This window comes from Pangasianodon hypophthalmus, chromosome 17, assembly GCF_027358585.1.
Source record: "Pangasianodon hypophthalmus isolate fPanHyp1 chromosome 17, fPanHyp1.pri, whole genome shotgun sequence".
Classification (NCBI taxonomy): Eukaryota; Metazoa; Chordata; class Actinopteri; order Siluriformes; family Pangasiidae; genus Pangasianodon; species Pangasianodon hypophthalmus.
In genome coordinates, this window is record NC_069726.1 from 15,426,387 (window position 1) to 15,453,869 (window position 27,483).

Below are 27,483 nucleotides of genomic sequence, written 5' to 3' on the forward strand. Positions count from 1 at the left end.
TGTATAGTACATTGCCATAGTATGTGGACACCTGACCATCACATCCATATGTGCTTTCGGAACATCCCATTCCAGATTTATTCCTCCTTTGCTACTATAACAGCTCCACTCCAATCTTGGCAAACCATGTCTTTATAAACCTTGTTTTGTGCACATGGGCATTGTAATGCTGGAACAGGTTTGGGCCTCTTAGTTCCAGTGAAGGGAAATTGTAATGCTACAGCATACAAAGACATCCTGTACAATGTGCTTCCAACGTTGTGGCAACAATATGGGGAAGGAACACATATGGTATGGATATGAAGATCAAGTGTCCACACACTTTTGGCCATATAGTGTAAATTTGGAAAGCATTAAGTTTTGTATATAGCCTTCAAATTACTATGTACACAGGAATATTCATATTTTATACACACATTTATATACAATACAACTTCAGAATCAGAATCAGGCTTTAATGGCCAAGTATGCTTACACTTACAAGGAATTTAGTTACACAGTAGCTCACAGTATACATAAGTAACAATAAACATTACACACTAGTACAATAGCACACATTCCTACCTGAGTTTAACTGCACACACACACACATGCACACGTGCACACACATTCATAACTGTAAACCTTGCACATGCAAACGGTGGTCGGAATTGTTTAAGGTGCAACATGCAATAGGGATGGGCGATATAGACATAAAACTATATCACTATATTTCATGATATTTTTTGCGGTAACGATATAAATGAAGATATGAAAATAGTAACATTCAACACTATCTTTTTTGGCCATAAGTCACATCAGTATGCAGTCTTAAGAGCCGACTGATTCACATCTGACCTTCTGTATCCAAACCACATCCATATTACAGAGGAAGCTCTTTTTTGGGGGATTAATTCTTCCTTGTCTAGGGTTGGAACTCCGCCTTTCTGCCATGCTTGTTCTTGTTCTACATGTGAGATGCGTACATGGTGGTGCGTAAACACATCATTAATATCGCAGGATGACAAAATCTTATCACGGGGAGGAATTGTACTGGGACATCATGGACGATATGGTATTGCACAGTCTTAGAGTGCAGCAGGTGGATTGGAGATAGCAGGGTAGATTAAATTAAGAATATGAAATATGAAGAAATGCAATAAAAATGAGAGGGGGGGGGATGAAAAGTACAGAAGATGGAGAGAAGTCTGATACAGAAGATGTTTTGTGTAACTTGAGATCAAAATTGAGATCATTCATATTTCAGTATAATCCTGTGCATGGTTATCCACTTCTTATATAATGTAGTTAAAAAATAAATAAATAAATAAAAAACCAACCTGATCACCCAAAAACACACCTACAGCAAACCAACACGAAATACTAACGCATTACTTATGAAACCTGAAAGCAGCCTTCACACGCACACTGCAGAAAGATCCCGCAGGCCTTCCACACGCGCCCGCGCGCGTGCTGGGCTCTTTCCAAAGCGCTCTGATTGGCTGCTGGGTTTGTTCTAGGAGGAATGTGATTGGCTGTGAAGCTGTCATATGAAAAGCCTTAGCGTCAGCACAGGCGTGTAGTGAACAGCTGAGCGCGAGCTGGAGCGCGAGTCCTGAGCGACTGCACGCGGAACAGCTAAGTCCTGTTTATGTTACTGTTTCAGGACAAAAAAAACAACAACACTGTCATCACTGGGGACTTAAACACGCACTGAACAGTTCTTCCGGTAAGTCATGACATCATCTGTTGTCAGTTGTTTAATGTTTTATTTGTCAGAATGATAGATATTCACAGGAGTGCACCGATTATCGGTTGTGTTGTGAAGCCGGTGTTTAAAAACTTCCTACCCGGAAAAGAAGAATTTCATTATCCAGGAAAATGTCATCAAACGTGGGTTATAAAGGCAACAAACTTAGCTAACGTTATTTCACCTTACCAGAGAGAGCCATAAATAGGCTATTTATCATCTTTAATAAAAACAAAACGCTTTGCATGCTGCATCTCAAAAACCCAGAACTGAACAGTAGCCCATGTGCACCAAAACACTATGCTCTATCCTAATAACATTTCCGTAGTATTGCATCTTAAATGCCGTTGGTATGTCCCATTTGTTCAGGAAGCTCGAGCTCTTTGCATTTCTGCGGCTGCTGCTGTCAGCTGCTTGGACGTTTCCTCATTTCCTCCATCACTTGGCGACCACCAGGGAGCTAGTGCCTTAAATGCCCAGCCCTAGACACCCACTAGCTAGGAAACCACAAGTGAAACTGACACTGTAAAAAGGCTCATTGCACAAATCATGTTAAGGCATGCCCAGTTTGCATGAGGTCTCCTGTACTGTGGTAATGTTCAATTTTACATGTTTTTCCTATTGACTCATGCCATGCAATGTGTGTTTTTTTTGTTTTTTTTTTAATATGAAACACTTATGAAAGAAGTGACTGCAACATCATTTCCAGGAAACTCTTAGGGGGTGATGGTAAGATTCTGCTACTCTGCTACTTTGTTGCCTAGCTCAAAGGAAACTCATACAGTGTTGCATCTAGGTTACTACACTGCTTTGAACATTGGGCTAGAAATACATTATATTATATCGGGTAACTTTTTGCCAGATTACATGATATAGAATTCAGTGCTTTATTTCAGACACTTTGCTCACATTATCCAAATATTTTTGAACAAATTGCATCTATAACATATATTCTCTTAAACTGTAGCAATAAAATTATCAATTTTCCCTCTGTTCTTAGCATCAAAATGACTTGCTTTTCTCCCATAGACAGCTCTCTGGTCTTCTTGTTGGTTTATCCTTTTTTAACAATAAATGCAGACTACACAGGTGAACCTCAGGGCTCAAACCAAGAGTAGACATTCAGAGCTATTAATTGTTTAAACTATTAAATTGTTTACATCTAATATTTTTGAAAATGTGTGGGTTCAAATAAAAAGTGCCATGTTCTATCGTCTTTCCATCTCAAACCCAAATGTCTTCAGTGTGTAGCAAGAACAAAAGAATTGGACTGTATGTAGGTATATATTTGACGTGTATATCATAGTGACACACACACACACACATTTTGTAATTTTGCCTCTGTACACCCCAACAAGGGATTTGAAATGAAGCAATCAATATGTGATTGAAGTGTAGAATTCCAGATTTAATTCAAGGGGTGTAACAGAAATATTGCATTAACTGTTTAGGAATTACAGACATTTTTTACATAGTCCCTCCATTTTCATGATAAATTAAAGAGATAAAAGGTCTGGAGTTGATTCCAAGTGTTGAATTTGCATCTAGTAATTGTTCATGGGAACTGTCAATATGCAGTTCAAAGAGGTGTTGATGCGCATGAAGGAGGCCATTATTAGGCTGCAGAAATGAAACAGACCTATCAGAGAGATAGCAGAAACTTTAGGAGTGGCCAAATCAACAATTTGGTACATTCTTAAAAAGAAGGAATGCACTGGAGAGCTCAGCAACTCAGCAACCAAAAGGCCTGGAGGAGCACAGAAGACAACTAAAGTGGATGATCGCAGAATACTTTCACAACATCTAGTCAAGTCAAGAACACTCTGGATGAGGTAGACATATCATTGTCAAAGTCTACAATCAAGAGACGCCTTCGTGAATGTAAATACAGACCTTTTATCTCAAGATGCAAACCACTGGTAACACTCAAGAAAAAAAAAAAAAAGCCTGACCAGTTCTGATGCAAGATTAACTTGTACCGTAATGATGGGAAGAGAGGAGTATTGGGAAGGAAAGGAAAGGCTCGTGATCCAACGCATACCACATCATCTGTCAGACATTGTGGAGGCAGTGTTATGGCATGGGCATGTATGGCTGGAAATGGAACTGAGTCACTGGTGTTTATTGATGATGTGACTGCTGATAGAAGTAGCAGGATGAATTCTGAAGTGTACAGAGCTATACTTTCTGCTCAAATTCAGTCAAATGCTGCAAGACTGATAGAACAGCACTTCACAGTACAGATGGATTATGACCCAAAACATACTGTGAAGGCAAGCTAACAGCTTCTTAAGGCAAAGGAATTAAATGTTCTTAAATGTCTGATGACCTCAGCCCAATTGAGCATGCTTTTCACTCACTGAAGACAAAACTGAAGGCAGAAAGTCCCACAAACACAGCAACTGAAGGCGGCTGAAGTAAAGGTCTGGCAAAGCATCTCAGGGGAGGAAACTCAGCATTAGATGATGTCCATGGGTTCCAGACTTCAGACTGCAAAGCGTTTGCATCCACGTATTAAATAATCCTAATATTTATGATTATCTTACTTTGTCCAATTACTTTTGAGCCTGTGAAAATGTAGGGATTCTGTAAAAATGGCTGTAATTCCTAAACAGTTAATGCAGTATTTTTATTAAACCCCTTGAATTAAAGCTGAAAGTCAGTCACATCTTGATTGCTTCATTTCAAGACTATTGTGGTGGTGTACAGATGCAAATTTACAAAAATTGTGTCACTGTCCAAATACTTGGACCTGACTGAATACACATGTATGTATTTCTGTTTATAGAAAGTTTATTCTGCAGTGCATTCATGAACTTCTTATATGTTCATTCTCTACATAGTGAAATAAATATTTTAATTCTAAAATCAAGACTAGTTTTATTACATATGCACAAATATTAAACCTCTTTTGTATAAACAAATGTACATTTTTTTCAAAAGTTTCAATACAGAAAATTATTGTAAAAATACCAGCATTCAAATGAATGTGATGTCTGTTGTTTTTAAATTTTGTATTGTCTTGCTTTCTTGCTCTGAGAAACATGAAATAACAACCAGTGTAAGTGGAAACAGTTCTTCAAAGGCACTTATGAGCACAGAGTTATATCTAATAGCAGTGGTTTCAGTATTACTGTTTCCATAGGACTGTCTTAAAATTATAATGTAAATGTGTGTGATAACAATACTGTAGTGTTTTCTGAATCACATGATTGTGTGTAATGGAATATTATAATATTATCAGTGCAATAACACTGACAGGAATGATAAACTATACCTCTATACAGTAAGTTAAATGGAAAAGCTTAGTCTGACAATTACGTGTTCTCTTGTATTCATGTACTCAAAGATTTTGATTTAAAATGAAAATCTACAGAGTTCATTTTCCATCTAAAGCAATAGTATGAAATGCTGAATTCATAATTGTTAGAATCACAGATTCCTAGCTTTTAGAAATCTGTAATTTGAACAAAATTTTGCCATAGGCTGTACTTTTGATGTGACCTTTGCGAATACACATCGTTTCTGCGTTGCGCCTTGTCAGACAATTTGTGTTAGCTCCACCCCTTCAACTCCACCATCTTCCAGAGCCACCCACTTAAAATCCTCAATTTGTTATTGTGTTCTTTGGCAGCAATCCGATGTAGCATGAAAATGTGTTAATTCCTGTACCTGTAATCAGTACAGGAACTTGCTAAAGATAATTTAGGATTTGTAGTTTTTACTCATGACACTTGTTGCATTGTATTGATAGGGATCGGGTTATTATTTATAAAATTTGGACCTCATTAGTGCATTTACATATGGATACTTTTGACAGTAAAATAACTCCGCAGATGTTGATGTAACTTAGTGTGAAAGGCACTGAAGCGAGACCTTTTTATATTTACTATTAATACACTAATGATTGTATAAAAAGTATGCAGTTTTGTGACAAAGGCACATTTGAAATAGCCTAACTCTCCTTTGCAGATAGACAGAGCATTAAGCATTATACATAGCCATCCCTACTGCTAACAGTCTGCCAAGTTCCACCGTTCTTAAACATTGTTTCTTACATTAGAACATGAAATATAGCAAAGCATTAATCGAAGGCACAACATAGAACGGCAGAACATTATGCAAAGACAGCAGTTGACAGGTTACTATCTTGCCCCTGTAAAATGAATCATATTTCACAATTTTCCTTGGCTAGATTGTGTAATCTATGTGCAACATGCATAAATTGTACTTAAAAAAAATTCAGTGATTTCTTTCAGTGGTTAGTCTTACTTCTGGACGTGTAAAGTGATGGAGAAATACTTAAATTTGCTGTTGTACAATACTGGTTTTTCAATTGTGCACTCATCCTGTAGGGTGTATCTTCCTCTTTTTCTTTTTGATTGAACACATTTCCTGTTAAAAAAAAAAAAAAAGAGTTGAGAGAGAGAGAGAGAGAAAAAAATAAAATACACAAGCACATCCCACAGCCTTATTCTGACTGCTTGAATAGGCAGGCTGTATTTTCTTTCCAGGCTGTTTTATTCTATTGGTTAGACCAGAGCCTCTTTGCAAACAGCTAGTCATACATAATCATAGACTTGCTGTGAAAGTGATGTGTTGGTACGCGCTGATGTGTCATGGACGGATTGATCACAGTGGCTGAAAAGAGCCGTGCACAAAAGCAATAGGAGCAGCATGTACCACAGTACCATTGAGTCTGATCCAAGAAAAATCATCTGTTCTGTCAGAGACATGGCTCAGCAGTGCAAACAAAATTCACAAACTATAAATATTGATTTGCCTTTTCTAGACCAGGTAGCTCTAGCAAAAAATTGAGATGAACCAGTAGTACTTAAACTTTTGACCCTGCTACTCATTATGTGTACTTCCTGAAAATGTTGTTAAATGATTATCATAAAGGTTCATTTTCAAACCTGAAATAAAAACAGAACAGCTTTGTTGCATTAACAACTTTAAACACGAGGGTGCAAAGAGTTAAATGGTTTTAGCAATAAATTATCTTAGATGTACTTTATATTGGCACTAGACACATAGACAAAGATAGTGCAAGAATCTGAGATAATCAAGCTTTCTTTAATGCTAAAGTGTATATTGTCTGCATGTAAATGATTAAAAGGCGAGAGCTCCTGCTCTCAGCAGACTATAGAAAGACTAGTAATGCCACTGACAGTAATATAGTATGTGATGGCCTTGCCACAAGAATATAAAGAAGTATATTCAATTAGCTGTGAAGGGAATGAAGGCAGTCTTACCAATCTTTGTGAATTTGTTTTAGCTTTCTAACTTTTTGAATTGCATCTAACCTTGTCCTTCAGGTAGCACCTTCTGAATTTTCTCTTCATTATGGAAATTGTATCTGTAATGAAGTGCATTCGTGTGCGAGTTCCTATTTCTAGCAGCAATTAGACTGATCAGATTCAGGGATGGTAATATAATATCTTAAATAAACAAATATGATATGTATGCTTAAATCTTTTAAATATTGTCACACTTATTTTTAACCCCTATAATCCCATGATAGTTTGATACTATAAATACACTATATCATCAGATGTTTGTGGACACCTGACCATCACAGCCACATGTGCTTTTTGAACATCACTTCCACATTTAGTACCCTCTTTGCTTTTATAATAACCTCTACTCTTCTGGGAAGTCTTTCCACTAGATTTTGGAACATGGCTGTGGGGATTTGCTCAATCAGCCACAAGAGAATTATTGAGGTCAGGTACTGAGGCCTGGGGTTGAGTTCAGGGCTCTGTGCAGGCCACTGAAGTTCTTCAAAGCCAACTTTGGCAAACCATGTCTTCATGGAGCTCACTTTGTGCTCAGGGGCATAGTCATGTGATCGTGTTTAGGCTAGCCCATTTAGTTCCAGTGAAATTGTAATGCTACAGCATACAAAGACATTCTGTACAGCTCTGTGCTTTCAACTTTGTGGCAGCAGTTTGGGGAAGGCCCAAAGATGGGTGTGATGGTCACGTGCCTCCAAAAGTTTGGCCATATAGTATATTCAGAAAAATAAACAAGCTTTCTGCTCTGAAACTTTGCTGACACATAAAACACTGACAGTAGTTCATCTTACTATTTTGGTATTTAGTATGTCTTGGCCTAAATGTACATTTTACTTCTGTTCAACATCATGCACTGAATGACTCATCATAGACTTCTAGGTAGTGGGGTGGTAGGCAGCCTACAAATATGCAGACATTTCCTTAGATTATGTCATTGATCTGTTTTTAAAACAGCAACTCTTGCTTTATTTGAGTGCACAGAATGATGTATAATTAATTTGCATATAATTATCATGTGTGGTTTGGTGGGGTTTTTTTTTTTTTTTTTGGTCTTCACATAGCCCGCTTGCCTAAGGCTCCACATGTTATGATGCCTCTGATAAAGATCCATGTCTGTGCAGTCTGATTCACATTTACAAATTGCCTGTTGACCCAAAACCCAAAATCTACATTTTATTATGAGGTCTGACATGTGCAAATGCAATTATCAACATTATTCTTATTATTACTTATACTAGTCTACTTACTGTATTTGCTGTAATTATTGATCAATTTGATGGGCATTGTACAAGCAGTGATGATCCAATGAACTGGCATCCAGGGCTTCAAACATTCTGTGGGGTTTAGAGTAGCATTGCTCTTTGCTCACTGCCTCTATATTTATACAGTATCTGTGTAATTGGTACAGATGAACCATACCAGAGCAGCTGGCACACCTCAGCTCATACCAACAAATCTTAGCTGCAGGCTTGTGAACATAAAGGGCCAATGTTTACCAAAAGGCCTAATTACAGCCATTACTGTGTTGTTCTATGGCACATGAGAAAGGCATGTCTGGGCTGGTTTTGAAACACTGTGATAGAAATTGGGCATAAATATTGGCACCCATTTTCAAATATACATATATGTAATAATATTTGGCTTCTGACTCACACATGAGTATCAGGGGGCAGGAAACTCTGTTGCGCATTATGTGTTTTCACACCATTATCTATTGACAATCACTCTGCAGAATGACTTTGCGTTTAGTGATGTTATACTCACGGCCTATCGAAAGAAAGGTACTTGAAAATACACTACCATTCGAAGGTTTGGACACACTAGACTGAGAGTGAGAGTGTGAAAGTTTGTGTGTGTGTGAGAGAGAGAGAGAGTGAATAATCCAAGTGCAAGCAAAGTGCTTCATATATTTCACATTTTGATAAAGGCTTGTATATAAGGTTTAATACATTAAATGTTTATAAGTAGTTTTTATTCAAAACACGTAGTTTTTATTCAAGAGAAGCAGAGAAGTGTTCAGCCTGGTTTTGGAACCTTAAGAAAAGCATTCTGCTTGAAACTCCATAATGAGCTGGCTGAGAAGATGCGGAGAGTGTGCAAAACTTCATCAGGAATACTGTTTAGACTTTAAATTAAAAATAGTTTTGAGTTGTTTAACAATTTTCTGGGTCACTGTCTAACTCCATATGTGTTATTTTAGAGTGTTAATCTCTTCATTCTTATGAACATAGTAGAAAATTCCAAATATTGTATTGGTAGTGTATGAAGATGCTCCTGGTGTTCATCAGTGTGCTGACTTTGAAACAGGCACTGCTTTGGGTAGCCATTATGGCTAATTTGCTTAAGAGGAGGGTCCTAAGAGCAGCACTGAGAGCTGGGCTGAAGTCATTAGATGTGGTCAGTGGGGTTGTGGAAAAGGGTTGTCTTGGGGTGGGGTTACTGCTATTTTTAAGCCCGTCTGCTCCCTTTCCCACACTGGTGAGGAGCCAGGAATGCAAGATGGAGATCTTGTGCTAAATCAAACAGGATTAGGTGTGATAGGTTCACCGCAGCTCAATATTTATAACTATATCTATATTGATTCTCCACCCAGTATTAAAAATGGCTTTGTTTTAACTTAATAAACTGATAACTTCGAATGTCTGTGTTCAGAGGGGAAAAGCTTTTGTGAGCAGTGTCTACCTTTAAATGTAGAGACAAATATGACCAGATAATCACCTAGCTCATGTCACTTCTTTGAGAAAGTTGTCACTCCTGTACTGCTGTGTTATGTTTGAAAAGACTTGCATATAAGGGAAATTAAGGAGTGATTTCAGCCTTGATTGCTCAGTTAGACTAAATGGCCACTTAGGAATAACCACTAAGAGGTACATTTTCTTATCTATCTGAACATCAAAATAGTGGCACAAAAGCAATACACTTTGTGCATTACTAGCCATCTTCTACTTGCTATTTGGTCACAGGAAGTGATTTGAGATGACCATAAAAGGAATGTTTTTCCTGTCAGCGCACAACTTCCTCTTGCTAGCGAGTCCCTTCATACAAATCATGACCTTGAAATTACATAGGTCTAACTGATAAAAAATTAATGTTTTTTTATATATGCTGTTTATAGCGATGGTTCTCAAACCAGTCCTCAGGGCTTCCGAGACAGCCCACATTTTTGCTCTATCCCTGTGTTGTGAGTAACCCTGTGTCTGTGGCGGGGATAAAAGACCTTAGATACATCTGTAAAATTTTACAAAACTTTCAAACCTATGTCTGAATATATGTCTAAATCATGGAGGTCAAATCTTTTGATGCTTAATAGCTTAAAGCCATAGAGTAGACAGATAAAACTTGATAATTCTAATGTCTGACGTTAAATCTTGGGTCTTGTTGTCTTTTTTGAGTGAGTCACTCACGTGTGTGTATTACGTGCATATAAAATAGCACATTCCTTTGCGTGTCAGCCTTTTACAAGAGCTGCCATACTGCTAGAGGCTGACACACAGCATATACATGAAAGAGAGAAGCTTGGTGTCAGTGTGGATCAGCTCTGTGTGACCAGCTGGCCTTCAGGAGTTCCACAGCTGTGACATGCACGCAGCTCTGGCATTGCAACAACACTTCAGGCCATGACAGTGGATGCAATTCACACTGACAGCACTTCTAACACCCACTCAGACACACTCGCACACACTCATACACTCTGTTGCAGTCCTAGTTGTTGTCACTATTAGTTATGTGACAGTTTAAACGTGCATATCTTTCAGTTCAGACTGATTTGGAACAGTCCTTTCCTTTTTGCTTTGTAAATTGCCACATTTCTATTGATGACCTTAATTGGTAAGTGTAAGTATAGTCTTGTGTACATTGTTATTTTAAGAGACATTTAGGTTCTCACTGGACACACAGAACAGGAATAGATACTCATTCTGGTCAGTTTATAACTGGGGATATATTTTCTATTAAAATAATACTAATTCATGTCATACTTAAGATGCTTCTTTGGAAAAGTTGTCCAAATCCACTTTTTTAAAAAAATATTTACTCTATTTTCTCCCAGTTTGGAAATTTGCCAATTCCTAATCACTAGCTAGGTCTCCCCTATCACACATCAGCTACTAGCCAGGGAGGGTGAAGGCTAACATGTGCTTCCTCCAAGATATGTGAAGCCACCGCATATTTTCAAACTGCTGCGCATGCTACATCAGAGGGCAGCTGCACACTCAAAGGAAAATGGTAACTGCCATTTTCCGCTTACATGAGCCCACAGATACCCGTAATTGGTTAGTATCACTCTGATTGACAGGAGCGAGAGTAACGTCATTCCTCCAGGTGACAAAAGACAGTTTTGTTCTCTTGAACTCCTGGCTAGATAAGGCTGTGACGATTTGAATTTGCATTCTCCTGACAAAAGGCATATTTTATGTGCATGGCTAGTCTTATTTCTCTTTATTTGCTTCTTGGCTTTTATGAGCCTTACCATGCTGAATTAACAATGCGTCAAAAGTATGTGAAAGAAATTAATTAGCATTTTGTGAAAAATCTATAGCCGTCAAAGTACACCAGCACCATCAATGAACAAATATACCATAAATGGATTAGAATACAGAAGGTCAAACCGCTCCGCAGTGCTAATGTGGTTCATTTTGCACCGTCAGCTTTTACGTGCGTGGGTGTGAAAGTACTTAGTGGGTGTGGGAGTGTGTGTATATATATATGCATGACGGAATAGTTCAAGGTCATGGAGCTTCTCCCTGTTTATCAGAGTCAGCTAAGCATCTTATCTGAAGCACACAGTCTTCCCACATTCTCTAAGCTTTTTTCAGCTCTCCCTCCAGTCAAAACCTGAAACACATTTGTCAATCATTTCCTTGTGAATGTGCACTGTATATGATGACACGATAACATTGACTTCAAATCTATTATAACTGAGCTTCTTTTCTGGTCATGTTTCAGTTTTTAATGTAATACACTAAACTACTCCTCAACTCTTTAAGCTTTTTTCAATAGTGAATACATGTTAGTGACAGGATTGTGATGTTACAAATTGACAATATACTAATAATTTAGCTTAAATTGTGCATTTAACATATTACTTACTATAGTATTAAATTCTGATTCAGAATTCATGAATGCATGAAGCATGGTCAGTCAACAAAAATATGTGTGAGTGTATTCCCACATAGTATTCCTTTGTCACTGGGAGCAACATAAGCTAGTATACAGGCACTACAATTAACATTCATTTAACATATTTATATGCTAGAGATACTGCAGATTTCTTTTACATAGCTTAAGGATGACTTCCTCAGTACTTCTGAGGTGTCATGTCTTGCTTTTGTGGTTTTTCTAAGTTTCTATCTGTAGTTGCCCTGTTAGAAGGCTGAGAGCAGCTGCAGCTAGATTATTTCATGTGGTCTCATCTCACTTCTGGTACTTTGGCTTTTTACATATATTTCTCTTCTCTTGTCTTCTCTTCTCTTTTCTTCTCCTCTTGGCAATTAAAAGAGCAATTTCTCAGGCTAGTTTTTTTTATTTATTTTAGCCCGATTATTAACAAACCTTTCCCTTTGCATGTTGAAATTACATGTTGCGTGAAACTACATGTTGCATGAAACTAAATGCATGATATGTATCTCAATATTTCGGGTTTTCTAACAAACCGCCAGCAAAACAGTAAAGAATCTGTGAAAAAACTGACGTTGATGATACTTTTACTTAATATTTACAAAAATATTGATGTTTTTTAAAACTAAAAATAATTTTCTAAAAGTCTGTTAAACAATTTACAACTTTAAAGATTCACTAAATCAGATCTATCATCTTCCATTCAAAGGTTGAAACAGTGAACCAGTTTAAAAGCACAAAAAAGATAACAAAGTACCTGCAACATCACAGAAATATATATTAATTCTCACAATAACAATATTTCATACAACAGGTTGTCCACTAATTTGATTGGCAAAATGATGTTCCAAGAGGGTTGATATTTAGTATAACAGTGGGACATGTCACTGTTTGTATTACTCTGCTTGTGTCTGTGTTCACTGCATAAACTTCCAGTCCGAGCAATAGTTCATTACAATTCATTGAAATCATTACTATGCTTACTACAGGCTGTCAGTCAGACTTTGTGTTGGCATGGCAACACATAGCGCTCTATTCTGCAGTGGCTTCTTTGGGAACTGTTTCCACTCAGCAAAAATAAACAAAATATTTGGCCATATTGTGTCTGAAATGTTAGTTAATCAATATTAATTTCCTATTAATAGAACTGTTGTATAAAAGCAATTTCTCACTCGCAGTCGTGCTGTTGTACTGAATAGTGGCACAGCTGTGCTTACCTGTGGCCCAATCACAGTCATGTCCTGATATTCAGTATAACAGCACGACTGCAAGTGGAAAAATGCTTAAAATGCTTGAATATCATCAAGTATTATCAAGTTTGCCCAGCCCTAGGTGGAGCCAATTTCTGGCCCAGAAAAATATAAACCATCTGAAATGAAAAGAAAAGAAACCAGCCAGATCCATTGCACATTACAGTTTTTCTAAGGTATCTTTGAAAATATTTGTCTTTTACACGTCTTGTAAACATTACAAAGTGTACTTTTAATGTCAGCTCATGACACTGCGGTTTACATTTTTCACACACTACCTAATATCAGCCTATTTTGCTTGTGTGCCAAATGAGCCCTGTCGTGCAGAGGAAGCACATTTGCCTATACATGACACCTGCAGCACACTGATAAACACTGTGTTCTCATTGCATTGTGAGATCTATGTTTGAAATGGGATCTCTGGCATGTACACCTACACTGAATACAGGCTGCAGGAAAACACCTTTCCTTGTCCAATGGTTTGTCAGGAAGACCCCACCTACTATTTGTACACTCATGCCCTAGTGACAGACAGCTCTTTCCTGTCCTTGCAATGCTTTCACTTCCAGTAGATCCGACGCTGTTATTTTTATCAAGGCCCAGCCCGTCCGGAGCATTGCGAAAGCCTTTAGTTACTGTAAATTATTGAAAGGCACCTTGTCTTGGCACGCTGTCTTGTCATCATTAGAAATGAACTGGGACTTCTTCCCTGGGTTGAAAGATAGCTCTGTGCCGTGCACTCACATCTGTTTGCATGGTGTGGGGAGAATCGGAGCAAAGCACAGAGTTTGTGTTGACCCTCTGTTGTGTGATGTGAGCTTGCAACAATGCAGCTCACTGACTAACTGGCGAACTCATTCTGTCTCACTGCCTTGGGAAATTAATGGAGATGTCTTTTGCCCTCTGGGAATGAGTAGGGACACAATAGAGCCACTGTCAATGCACTGGCTATCACTGCAAAGTTGTGTTTCCTGATTCACTTGTGTAGTGTGTGGAGACATGTTGCTGAGTTGTATAATGGGTTTATCAGTGTCTTTTATTCTTCTTTGTGAATGAATGTATTTGTTTATCAGTACTCTGACAGTATTAACTAAAGATTGTCCAGTGGACTGGTGATTTGAATTCTTAGCTCTAGCCTAGTTTAGAGTTGTCTTTAACTCTTCTGCTGTGATCAAGAGCAACACAACAGCACAGTAAACAGTGTTGCAGCCTCATAGTTCCACAGTTATGGGTTCACTCTTGAGGTCCCGTTACTGCCAGGGTTTTGTATGTTCTCCTCATGTCCATTTAGGTTTCCTCCAGGTTCTCAGGTTTCTTCCCACTGTCCAAAAATGTTAGTAGGTGGATTAACAACTCTAAATTGCTTCTAAGTGTGAATGACTGTACAAATGTGTGTGTTTGTGTATGTGTGTGTGTGTGTGTGTGGGGTGCCCTGCGATGTGTCCCATCCAGGGTGTATTCCTGCATTATTCACAGTGCTCCCAGGATAAATTCAAGATCTGGAAAGTTTGGATTTTATTCTTACTTTAATAGAAGGTTGTAAAAAAAAAATTGGGTTGATCTTATGTTTAAATGGTTCAGTTGATTTAGCTTTATTTCATGACAGTAAAAAAATGAATCCGCAAATGTCTGCTTAGATTTGAAACAGCAACAGGTTTTTCATATAAGATGTCTGCTTGTATTGACAGAATAAAATCCTTTTCCTTTTGTTGTTCATACTGTCATCTAGATGAGTTACTAGATCTTACTTATGCAGCCTTCTTCACTGCTGAGTCACAAACATAGATTAGGCTAGTGCTGATAAACTGTGGTGTGAGAAACTTCTTGTGTCTTGCAAGTTATTAAAAAATATTATAGGCTTCGGTTTCAGTTTACAAAGCATTTGAGATATGTTTCGTAGACAATGATTCAAAAAATTGTTTTGGATTGTTTTTTATAAAACTATCTGATAGATAAATGTAAATATACTAATACATACGGTTATTATACTAATAATATCTCATTTATACTAAAGCACTGTGTTGGTTTTTACTTTGAATTTGCTGTCTTTTCATTTTAATGACATCCTGTGTTAGTTTATTGTTATGAACAAACCTAAGAAAAAGATATACTGTCTCTTTTACCAAGTCATAGATGAATGTTACAATTTCCTTTTACCTAATGTGTAAAATCTCAGTCTAATGAGTAAACCTTAAATGTATTCACCCAAATAAAAGGAATTAACCAAATATGATTCGAAGGCCTTCTCTTGTCTCCTCTTTCAGCCAGATGGGAAACGCTCTATAAGCACATCAGCATCATCTGGCTGCTGTCATGACGACGGGCTGCTGCAGCCACTTTCCTGAGGTGTTGATGGACCATTCAGATACTACGCCTCTCAGAAGCTCTACCGGACACGAGTCTGCTCCAATGGAGAGCTCAGACTGCTGTGAACCCGCCCTTCCAGGAAAAGCTATGGACTCTGAGGCAAATCCAGCCAATGAGGAGGCACAATATTGGAAACACAGGGCAGCAAAAGATGGACAACATACAAACAGTGCAGTATTAGCCAAACAGAGGTATGGAGAGCTACCTGTAAAACATTTTATGGAGAGTAGTGTAAACTACGAAAAGATTTACAATGGAATGAAGTATTTCTTGTTTCAGAACATGGTAAACCTACAGACTAATATACACTCTCAGAAATAAAGGTACCAATCTGTCTCTTTCCTTGTCACTGAAGAGGTACCGTCAAGGTACAAACTAGTAGCCTAATTTAAACCACCGTGACCCTGAGCAGGCAGTAAATAAAGAAGTTGTAAATGCATCGTGAATACAAAGGGATGCTTTGCAAGCTTCATATCTGACCTCTCGTTAAAAAACTCCCGCTTGCAGGGTTCTTTTGTTGCATCCCATGGGGCACAACATTAGTCTTAACCATGTACCCTGTGAAGCTTTCTGGCTTTCTTAACAAGCTTTAAGCTTAAAAAAAGGAATAGTGCACCTCCTATTTGTATTTGTATCTCTTTAGAATGCATAATCTGTTCATTCCAAATAGTGTATTCAGATTCAGTTACATCCATAGTGCCTTAAATTACCTCCTCATCCATAATACCTTAAATTATTTAAAATATATACTATATTCACATTCCCAGCGGAAAGATACATACTGAATATACAAAAGATGTGTCCTTGGTGGCACCATGATAGTGATGAGGAAAAGTACAATTTGTTAAAGTACGATTTGTACAATTTGCAATTATCAAAAGACGACAATTCCAATACAGTGTTTTTTGATAACAGTGATGGGACATAAAAAACATATTTGTTCTCTTAAATGTAAAATCCAGGCGAAGTGTTAGCATTACCGTGTGTAACCTACAAACTCACGAAAAGCAATTCTCCGAAAAGATTCTGGTTAAAATAGAAACGATCACGCGCTGTGAAGGAAAGACATGGTTGAACAGCATGTTAAAAAAAATACAGCAACAACTTTCTTCTCCTCAGTTTTTGAATAGAGTAGATATTTTGGGAGCTTTATCTCAAAGCAGCTCATGCTGACAGAGTCCAGAGGTGTCTGACCACAGGAGCTCATTAAATGAGCTCTTAGCCTCTAAATTTAGATCTTTGATTAACACGTCTGACACCCGCTTTGTGATGCACAAGCCTAGCACGTGCATCAAAGTTCAGGCCCAGATATCCCGCCATCGCTCCTCCCCAAACACAGCAGTGCCCTCAGCCAGCCTCAGCTGCCACCGCTGAGAAGGGTCAGTGGTGAAAAAAAACGCAGACCCATAATGCCCCAAGACTAGGCTGGCACACTGCTGTCCCGTCACAGTCACCTGTAAGACATGTCCTTGTGTCTGTCTGCAGCTGGGTGAAGGGCTGAAATGTTTTTCATTCTGTACGTTCATGATAAAGTATACACAGTATTTACAGTAATATACACAGAAAATATTTCACAGATCTATATTTTATTGGTGAAAACACAATAATAAACACAGAGAAGTGAGACAAAGAAAATGCATTGTGTTTCTGAGAAATCTTGACTTTCAGTAGGATGTAGAGAACAAAGGGAATTTTCTGTTTTATTCAGACATCAAAGTTTGAATACATTTTTAAAGTACAGATGACATTTGAGCTGTTGATATTCACATGGAGTCTATCCCTTCAGGTTTTTTTATTTTATTTATTTATTTATTTATTTATTTAAAATCATCACTTTTGGGCCCATAATAACACTTGATCACATGCATATGACATTTTTTTCACCTTATGGGCAAACATCCTGTGCATTATGAGCCTGTTTTAAAATATATTACATTTTAATAGTTAGGACTATTGCCTAATCACGTTATTGCTCTAAATGTGTACATTACCAAAGTAATCAACAGGACAATTAAAACAAGTTCATCTAAGTTCTCCAGTTCACAGGCGATTATGTTGAAATAATTGAGGAAGCCTGAAATTTGTGATAATCAGACAATTAAAATGCTACTAATTGTGGAAATCTCAACAATTATCAAAACAATCCTCAATGCCAGAACATTAAACGATAATTCAACATGTCATCTAGGAACAGTGTTACCATTTATCAGAGCAGTGAAACTGACAAATTAATCCATTCTAAGAAGATTTTTTTGTTATGTAGGATTTCAGTACATGTAATGAATGGAAACTCTCAGACTTTCTTTCAATATTCTGACTGTTTATAGCTCTGAGATAATCATATAAAAATATTGTACGGTGTTATAGAAAGTTTTTTTTAAAAAATCAGAATTTGATATTCAGCAAAAGTTAAGTAAGGAATAAAACATGACAGGGTTTGCTGCTATAGGAAAATAATCAACAAAGGGGTGGTGTGGTTATGATTTTTAAATACTTTTATACCACAGCAAATGGCCAACAATTACAATTTATAGTTTATAAATGAAGGATGTGGACTTTATCCACAGTTTATAGTTATATTTCAATGTTGAGGAACATTATCACTTACATTATAGCAGCTATAAACAGTCGTATCCTCACCAGCTTCTCATTTTTAGCTCTTGAAGACTAAAAAAGTGTAGCTTGTCATGTTACTGAGAAACGAGAATGCACTCCTTCGTCCTCCCTCCTGAACACTTTTCCATGGAGGAAGTTCACTGAGTGTTACAAAGCACTGATACTCAAGAATGTTAAATGAATGTCTTCTTGAAGAAAGCTTCACAGTATCTCCAATTGTACATTTGTTAAATGATAAACATTTTGAATCCATTTATTATTAGCCATGGATTATGCAGAGTGTCCGACATACAGGTCACTGTGAAAGAGTTGCTACCATAGAAACGATAACGTATTCGAACCAGCTCATTAAAATAAACCTGTGATTTGAATTACAACCAGCAGTACTGTCACAGTATAAAGTTGGTATAAAGCAACTTAATGTAACACAAAATACTTATCAATTGTATTAACATTATCAAATTGTTGTTTTATATTAATATTTTGAAGAGAGAGCTGATGTTTAAAGCATCTGCATCTCTTTCTCCCTCTAGTGCTCTAGTGGAGAGACCCATGTGTAGGATCTGCCATGATGGAGGGGGACAAGAGGAGTTGCTGTCCCCGTGTGAGTGCGCAGGGACGCTGGGCACCATTCACCGTAGCTGCTTGGAGCACTGGCTCTCAGCCTCCAGCACCAGCTTCTGTGAGCTCTGCCATTTCCAGTTCAGCGTGCAGCGCAAGGCACGACCTCTCCTCGAGGTACGCTCGCTATAGTAACACTCTCGCTTCTGCAGAGGCTATGTAGCCTTGTTGTTAACAAGATGACACAGCTTCTCTGACTTCGCAGCTTCTGTGACAAAAGGGTGGCTGGGGGTATGAAGGGTGAGAAATACCAGCTATTTTTTTTCACAAGAATTTGTTTCACTAGTTGCAATACACAGTATGTTTTTGTATGTAACTGCACATGTCTATATGAGTATGAGATATATTTTTTTTGTGTGTGTGTGTGTGTATGTGAGAGAGAGAGAGAGAGAGAGACTAGAGGCTCTGTAATGCACAGCTGGAATGTGATGGTTGTGTGCAGAGAGAGAAAGGGAGGGAATAGAAGTTGAAGTTGAAAACAACAAAACTGTTTCCTCATAGCAGGTTCATGGATAATCTGGACCTTGGTAATGATTAATTTTATTAAATAATCTATTCACATTCGATAGCACTTCTGAATCAGCCAAGCCAACCAGCCCACACTTCCTGAAAACTGTAAATGATCGAGCCTCCCACAGACAAATTTCCAGAGTAATGAGAAGCCTAATATGCTGATTAACATCCTAGTGTTAAAGATCCCAAAGCTAAGATAAAAGCTTTCTCGATTTGAACGCATAATGTGCTCATTAAGTCCCCGTTTCCATTTATGCGGGATAAGAAGTATTGTCTAGTGGGCAGAGCTTAAATGAGAGGCACAGGGCTAATAGCTCAGACTCGCTAGCGTCTCCCTGCTGCGCGTCTGTGTCAGGTTACCAGAATGCATAATTGCAATGCAGCAGGGCTCTGCTCGGCCTATTTGTTAAGCATCTGCTTCCTAGTCTCTGCATATTCGCATGGCGCTAATTACACCCACAGTGACAGAAGGCGACCCGCAGCAGCATTTGCATAAATGCCTAATTTTACATTTTTATGAAAGTACAGGAATCGTTTTCAAACCACAAAAATTGTGGCCATGTATCTCGGCAAGGAATCTTTAAGTTATAAAATATTAAAAGGCTATCTGTCTTGGCGCAATGTGGCGCTCGCTTCGGCAAAAAGAAATATGCTAATTTTAAATGATAATGTGACCAATCTGCGTGCATGAAACATCACAAACATCATACATCACTTTTAAATGGTTGTGTAGCAGCATAATGTTTGCTACTTCCTGGGAAATAGTTTAATACTGGATCAGCCATGAAGAATTTGCAATATGCAAATCTCCATATTTAAAGAGGAAGCTGTACATTTTAGCAGTATTCTTCTCATTTTATTTTCTTATGGATAAAACTTCCAGTTAGAGAACTAGCCAGTGGGAAATTTGACAACTTGCAGTTGCAGAGAGTTTATACATGTTGCTGTTGCATATTTCCTAACAAGCTGTCTTCGTCAAAACCTTTCTGCCTCTGTGCAGTGGCTCCGTAACCCTGGGCTGCGTCAGGAGAAGCGCACACTGTTCGGGGACATGGTGTGTTTCCTGCTGATCACGCCATTAGCCACCATCTCAGGCTGGCTGTGTCTTCGGGGAGCTGTGGACCACCTGCACTTCTCCAGCAGACTGGAGGCTGTGGGCCTAATCGCTCTCACTGTAGCTCTCTTCACCATTTATCTCTTCTGGACCCTGGTTAGTACAGACAACAAATGGCACGTCTAGCATCATGTGACCTAAACACACTGTGTTAGCCCTCATGTTCAGTTTACTATGTAAGAAGTTCCTGTTGTTCCAGCATTAGAATTTTCACAATGAAATAATAAAAGCTCTTAGCATTATCTCAGTGATTAGCAACAAAAATATTTATGGAAATTGACCCACAAAACGACTTTACATGATTGGGAGTTCTCTTGATAGCAGGTGTAGTACACAGCTGTGTAACGCAGTTTCCTAAGCCTCATACATGAAGTAAATTGGATAGAAGATAAAACAACATAATGTGAAATCTTTCTTAATGGACTCTAAAGTGTCCTGGTTACTTATTTGCTACCTTAACTTCAATACCTTCTTTTTGGTTAGACATTAAACCTATTATTTAAATCGATTTCTTAAGGGACTATTAATATATTTTATATTTTAAACTGTTATTATACTATTATCCTTGGATCTAGCACTTCTTAAGGCACGGCATTCCAGTTCAATCCTGAACTTGGTTTACCGTCTGTGTTTTCTTTTACCCAGAAACTCAGTGGTAGGTGAATTGGTTACTCTAAATTGCCCCAAGTGTGAACAGGTGTGTGAATGTGTGTGTACATGGTGCCCTGCGATGGACTGGCTTCCAATCCAGGTTGTATTCCTGCCTCAAGTCCAGTGTTCCTAGGATAGGGACCAGATCCACCATGACCCTGACCAGGATACATGCTTACTGATTACTGAAGATGAATCAATGAATGAAGTGTTTTTAAGCAGTAAACACATTATTTCTAATGGAAATTGTAGCTATGTGTCCTTGAGTTATCAGTGAAGTGAATGTTAGAAAATATTTTGACCTAATTTCTACTTCCCTATTATTTATGCATAGTCAGTAAGTTTGAGGACTTCTCTCCAGGTTGATGGAATCTTGGGATTGTATACAAAGGCCAACAAAGCCAGTGTTGTTGTAGATGAGAGAGAATTTGTAATGGATGTTGTCTGGCCACAGCTTGTTTGCATGACTGTCAGCACCGACAAAAATATGGTACAACAAAAAGGCTTTTGATCCAGGACAAGAAGACAGAAAGTCATGGTTCTGACTGAAGGGAAAAAGCTCTTGGCTAAGGGCCATCTGAAACCACTAAGCAGCTAGGGTCTACCACTCATTAAATAGCCATCTCAGGCCAAGCACACTCTTACAGGGTACTGCACATTAGTGTCTGGAAGGAATGACTTCCATGAAGAGAGCCTGCAGCAATATGACTCTGCATCAGGGTAGTTGAGGACAAGGAGAAAGTGGAAAAGCCAGACATACCTGTCCCCGAGAGTCCATCCACCGTTAACCTTGGCCGTCTGCCACATGAGCAGCAAAAACAGATCCTTTAGTACTTAGATTCTAAATTAGGGTTTTAAGGTGCAACCGCTAGCCACTGGGGAAGTTCCCTCAAAGTATGTGTGTAGCTTTTATTTATTTCAGAGGAACATCATTTGACAAACATAATTAGATGACTGTGCTGATTACTCTGGGACCACTGACTGCTATATCTCTACTTTACTTTTAGTTTTACTCCCTTCCAGCTTATACCCCTGAAGTGTAGTGACCTCTCTGTCCATTGAAGAAATTCAAAGTCAAACCCAAACAAAGCCAGTTTTGTGAAACGTTTTATAAAGGAGAGGATTTGGAAGCCTCTAAGGATACATTTGCATTATACCTTGGTGAACAAAAATGTACCCGTACAGGACATTTTTTTTGATGTTGTGTATTCCCGTTGCCAAAAGCCAACCGGCTTGTACTTGTGCAACATGAGATTGTGCTGATGGAAAATACACAATCAAAAATGGAGAAAGTGAAGCTGGTGCAAGAAATTGGTATTATCATAAGAACGTGAATAGTGCAATTATGTTATCCTGTTTGAAGTTTTTGCTAGTTCCACCACACCTGATTCCCATAAATATATTTATCAAGCACTTTATGAATTGGATCAGATACTTTAGGTGTACCTCTGTTTGGCTAGAAAGCATTGCCCCAATTAAATTTAGTGGATGGAACAATTCAGACAAGCCTTTCAGGATCATTTTCAAGGAGCCATGAGTAATGTGTGCATTTTGCACAGCTCTACTTTAATAAGGTCTTCATACCTTCATACAGATGCCTTGGGTTTGGGAGTAGTTCTAATATAAGAACATATGGGCAAGCAGCATCTACCCCCAGGAGACCCATTATTCTGCACAGAAAAGGAGTGTTTAGCACTTGATTCTCTGAAATTTGATTTTTTTAAAATTCCCACTTGACTTGTTGGTACTTGTCCTTGCAGCCCTGGCAATTTGCAGTCAGTCTTCAGAGAGGAAAAGGCAACATTACAGCAGATTTGCTTTTCTTTTACCTTCCTTGCAAGAGTTCAGGGGAACTGAAATGAGGTTTCCTAAGCCCATGGAGTGAATGCTCTGCCTAGAGCATGCCATGGATTAGTGTGAGCATTTTACCATGGACCATGTCATGGCATTTCATCTGTTTATTGTCTAAACTTGTAAGCTATATACAGTCATGCAAAGGGCCAGATTTAGATTCCTAGCCATAGGTCTTCATATCGTGATCTGTTGTAAGTATGGTGCAATTGTTGTTGCTTTGTGTTCTGATGGTGAAATTCGGTGGTGTTACATAGAATCTGTGTTACACAGAAACATGGTTCTTCAACAGTTATATATGGGTTTATTTGATAAATAATGGTTGCTATCTTCCTAATATATTTCTGATATAAAATATTTCTGATAAGGAAACACTTTGTTATAGGGTTCTACATAGAACCTCTAAGAGTTAACCCAGAGTTTTAGTTTGCTCACTAAAGATCCCAGTAATATAATGAGTTTGCTTTACGTAGCATTTTAAACATTTTTTGTAACATTTGTTGTTTTCCATACCTGTCGTGTTTTTCAGGATTCATGACAAAGTGTGGGTGAGCATATGTGTAAGAGTCTAAAATCACCTTAGTTTTTACTGTTCTTGCTCTGAGTTCAAAATAACCTGTACCCAATATAATATACCAAATATAATTAAATAAATAAAACATTTGTTTCTAGTTACTGTCATTTTACAGCAATCAACATGGTTGAGAAAATTTATTTCAGGGAGCCTCAACTCCCGAATGTCACAGTTTGGTGGTGTCCTTCCTGCCCTGATATACTCACTAAACCTGGAAATAAACTGATGAGTTATATCTGCTTTCTCTTAGCATGGAAATCAGCAAACTGTGCTCGTGGCTCCAGGATGTGTTGGGGATTTTCCTCTGGTTTATAATACACAAAAATGTTGAGGTTGTGGTGTGGTATGGGCTTCATTGCTCTTTGTTTTTTGAAGTAGGCGGTTGGAGGCTAGAGAAAAATCTAGTCTATATGTATTTAGGCAGTAAGAACTCTTGACAGTTTTGAAAAGCCCTGTATGTTTCAGTTTTGATTCTGAATTTTCCACCTCTGGTCTCCCACACACGAAAAAAAGTTCATATTTTCCCACACCAACGTTCTGCCCATGTCTTAAGTCAGTCTTCTCACACCATATTTTTAGATTGCAATCAGATGTTCAAGCATAGTTGAAGAGCCCTTGAGAGAAAGTTCCCGCATGTGTAGCTGCCAGCAAGTCCAAATGTCTCTGAAATTAGATCTTGCTTACTAGTGCTTACCGATGAGCAAATAAACAAAGGTTGCTGCAGCTGTTTACTCACTGACTGATGGTTGTAGTGGCTGATTGCTGGTTGCATTAAAGGTTATACATACAATATGAATGCATGTAATTTATGTACAGAATGAAGCACAAAGTGCATTAATTAGAACTCTTTGGCCTTTCATGCCTAAGCAATGTGATAGATCTAACCTCTTTCCATGCCCTTCTGTTACAGGTGTCTCTCAGGTACCACTGCCGTCTGTATAATGAATGGCGTCAGACTAATCAAAGGGTGGTGCTTCTGCTTCCCAAGTCCCACAGTGATTCACTGGGAAATCCGTCAGTGACAGGCCTGCTGAATGTAAAACGACCGTCCAAAGAATCTATAGTGTGACTGCATTTTTAAGTCCACATAAACTCAGAGTGCACAGAAGACTGGCCTGAGAGGAAAGGCCAAGAACTGTTGGAAGAAACAGTGACACTGATTCTACTGTTTAATTCTGAAAAAGACTACTGAGGAACCATGGACGCATTTCAGAGCTTTGAAGGAATCCAGCTGCCTGTGGACTTTGTTAGCAAGTTGCTAACATTATCTGTGGATGGACGTTAAGGACTGTGTAATACATTTCGTCTTGTTGATTACGCAACAGTATGGATCCATACCTTTTTTTGTTTTGTCTTTTGACACACATATATATATGGGATGTCGACATGTCCAGTAACATCCCACAGAGGTTTTATTTTCAGCCTGACGCCTGTATGATAATTCTGCTAAGGAGATGCAGTCAGTTATTTATGAGAGAAACTTACTTTGTCATTCTTTTTTTTTTTTTTTTTTTTTTGACCATTATTTGTTTTGTAAATGGAATACATGTAATGTTTTTAGGTAAGGGGTCCCCAGTCAAGGAATCTGCAATTTAAGAGCTTTTCCTGCTTTTTCCGTTGTAAATTCACAAGTTATTATTTGCAAGTTGTCATTTGTGTTAAAGTACCTCAAGCTCAGTAAGAGAAATACCCTGTGAGGAGACTTTTTTAATTAACCTTAGAGCCTTTGTAATGGTTTCACATGTTTGAAAAAATTGTTCTGATAATAAATGTCATTTAATAACATTTACATACAGTAGGTTAAATTCAAGAAATTAAAATCCTTAATTATGATTCAACTTTAGTTGACTGTTAAAAAAAACCCTACTTTTTTCCCCCCACTTGATCAGATAAGTATGGGTGCGTCACATGATTAGCAACGTTAACATCTCATCACAGTGCTAGTGCTTAGTACACCACGTGTTTGTGTATAAAATGCTAAAATACCTATATGATACCTAAATGCAGTGATCACAGGCACTGATAGAGAAAAGAAGCTGAGGAAGAACTGAGTAACAATAATCACTTCATTTTCTGTGAGAGGGTGAAATGAGTGGCTAAGCATGTTGCTAATTTTGATTCATATGGGGCTAACTGACATCATTGACTGCCATAGTCTGAGTCAACCTGACCTGAAAAACAGCAGATAAAAGACATTTTTTTAAATCTGTCATCATGAGAAGACCAACACTGTTCTTTCCTGAGCAGTTCTCCACAGGAGCTAAAGCTAATACTAAGAAGCTGTTTTGTAAAGTAAAAAAAAAAAAACAATAATAATAAATAAGGGGACATGTGCCTTTTCTGTTTTTGGACTGCATTCATTCATCCAAAGAATTCCAAAAAAATCCCTCCTGAATGACTTTATAATGATCCCTTATGTTTCTATATAGCATCAACCAAGCACAATGTAAACACTTATTCAAAATAAACATTTTTTCTTTTCTTGGAGGTTTTTTAAGGTTGTATGACCTTAAATACAGGGAAAACAGTTCCTTTCCCCGTCACGGTTCCCTTATAAAGCAGAGGTATTCAAACCTTAAGGAACATGGAGAAAGTGAAGTAAGCAGAATGGATTTTAATTAGACTTGATTTAATGTAAAGTATTAAATAATATTACTAATGTTTAATAGAATGGCTTAGAGTATGGCTTTTTTGGCTATAAACAGAAGAGTGCCTGCAGTGTTAGAGTTATGGAGAAATTTATGGTACCAGTTGTTAGAAAGTGAAAAATGGAATGAAAAATGGGCAACAATATGACTGTTAGGGTGAGTAATATAGAAAATTTAACAGATGTATAAGGGCCTCTGCCAACAAAACTTTGAATACCACTCTCTTAATGGACATGAACCCAGTTAGTTTGCTGCTTTTTCCGTCATAGGAATTCAATTCAAATACATTTTATTTGTGTGGCACTTCTAATAATATACATTGTGACACAGCAGCTTTATAGAAATCCAGATGTAGATTTAATTTTAGATCCCTAAAGAGCAAGCCAGAAGTGACCGTGGTGAAGAAAAACCACTGTGAGATGACCTGAAACTTTGAGAGGAACCTGACTCAAAAAGAAAACTCACCCTCTTCTGTGTGACACTGGATAGTGAGATCATAAATAATTACTCTTCTACAACTGTACAATAAAAATTCAAAACAGTACCAAGTGTGTTAAAAGGATGTTAAATATGAGCATCATAGTCTTCATAACAGCTTGGGTACTTAGGTACAAGTGTCTTCATGTGTTAAAATGAATTCTTATTCAATTTTCCACCAAGAAAGTAAGTGTAATTCGAAGACTCATGACTTTTTAACATAATTAAATTTTAACACGCTTTCTACATGACACCGTTCCATTACTTTACCTCCACCAGTAGCAATGATATGAATCCTGCAAGGAGTTATTGCCTAAAGTACAGTTTCAACTAATTATCATGTATCGATAATTATTTTTTCTTTACGCTGGATCCATTATCAAAATTCAACACCAACTCAAAAATCAGCACTGGTTGTATAAACCAAACGAGTGCTTATTGCATGGAAATCGCTAATGAGACCCTCACGGAATAAAACAGACGTCCTTCATTAAACTCAGGAATGCGCCACCTGCTCGTATCAGCTGTAGTGCAATGTGTCCAGTCCATTAAAAGAAGTGTGGAGGGTATTCAGGTCCATCCAGACTGTAATGTTTCCAATTTTTTTCCCCCTGCCACTGGCTAACTTTCTGCTTGCAAATATTTGCCCTTGAAAACGGT

At 37.9% G+C, this 27,483-nt stretch overlaps 1 protein-coding gene across 5 annotated transcripts; it reads left to right on the forward strand.

The window, feature by feature from the left end:
- Positions 1–1,549: 1,549 nt before the first annotated feature.
- Positions 1,550–26,033, forward strand: marchf3 (E3 ubiquitin-protein ligase MARCHF3). Of its 5 annotated transcripts, none has more exons than XM_026942014.3 (6): positions 1,550–1,708; positions 2,415–2,458; positions 15,656–15,949; positions 18,908–19,112; positions 20,509–20,718; positions 24,609–26,033. In XM_026942014.3, the coding sequence occupies exons 3-6, from the start codon at positions 15,705–15,707 to the stop codon at positions 24,765–24,767; spliced, it is 819 nt and encodes a 272-aa protein (XP_026797815.1). In that variant the 5' UTR covers positions 1,550–1,708; positions 2,415–2,458; positions 15,656–15,704; the 3' UTR covers positions 24,768–26,033. The 5 variants fall into 5 exon arrangements, with proteins under 5 accessions (XP_026797815.1, XP_034168369.1, XP_026797816.1 ...); XM_034312478.2 differs by having other exon boundaries at positions 15,660–15,949; XM_026942015.3 differs by having other exon boundaries at positions 2,439–2,458.
- The last annotated feature ends 1,450 nt before the right edge of the window (positions 26,034–27,483 follow it).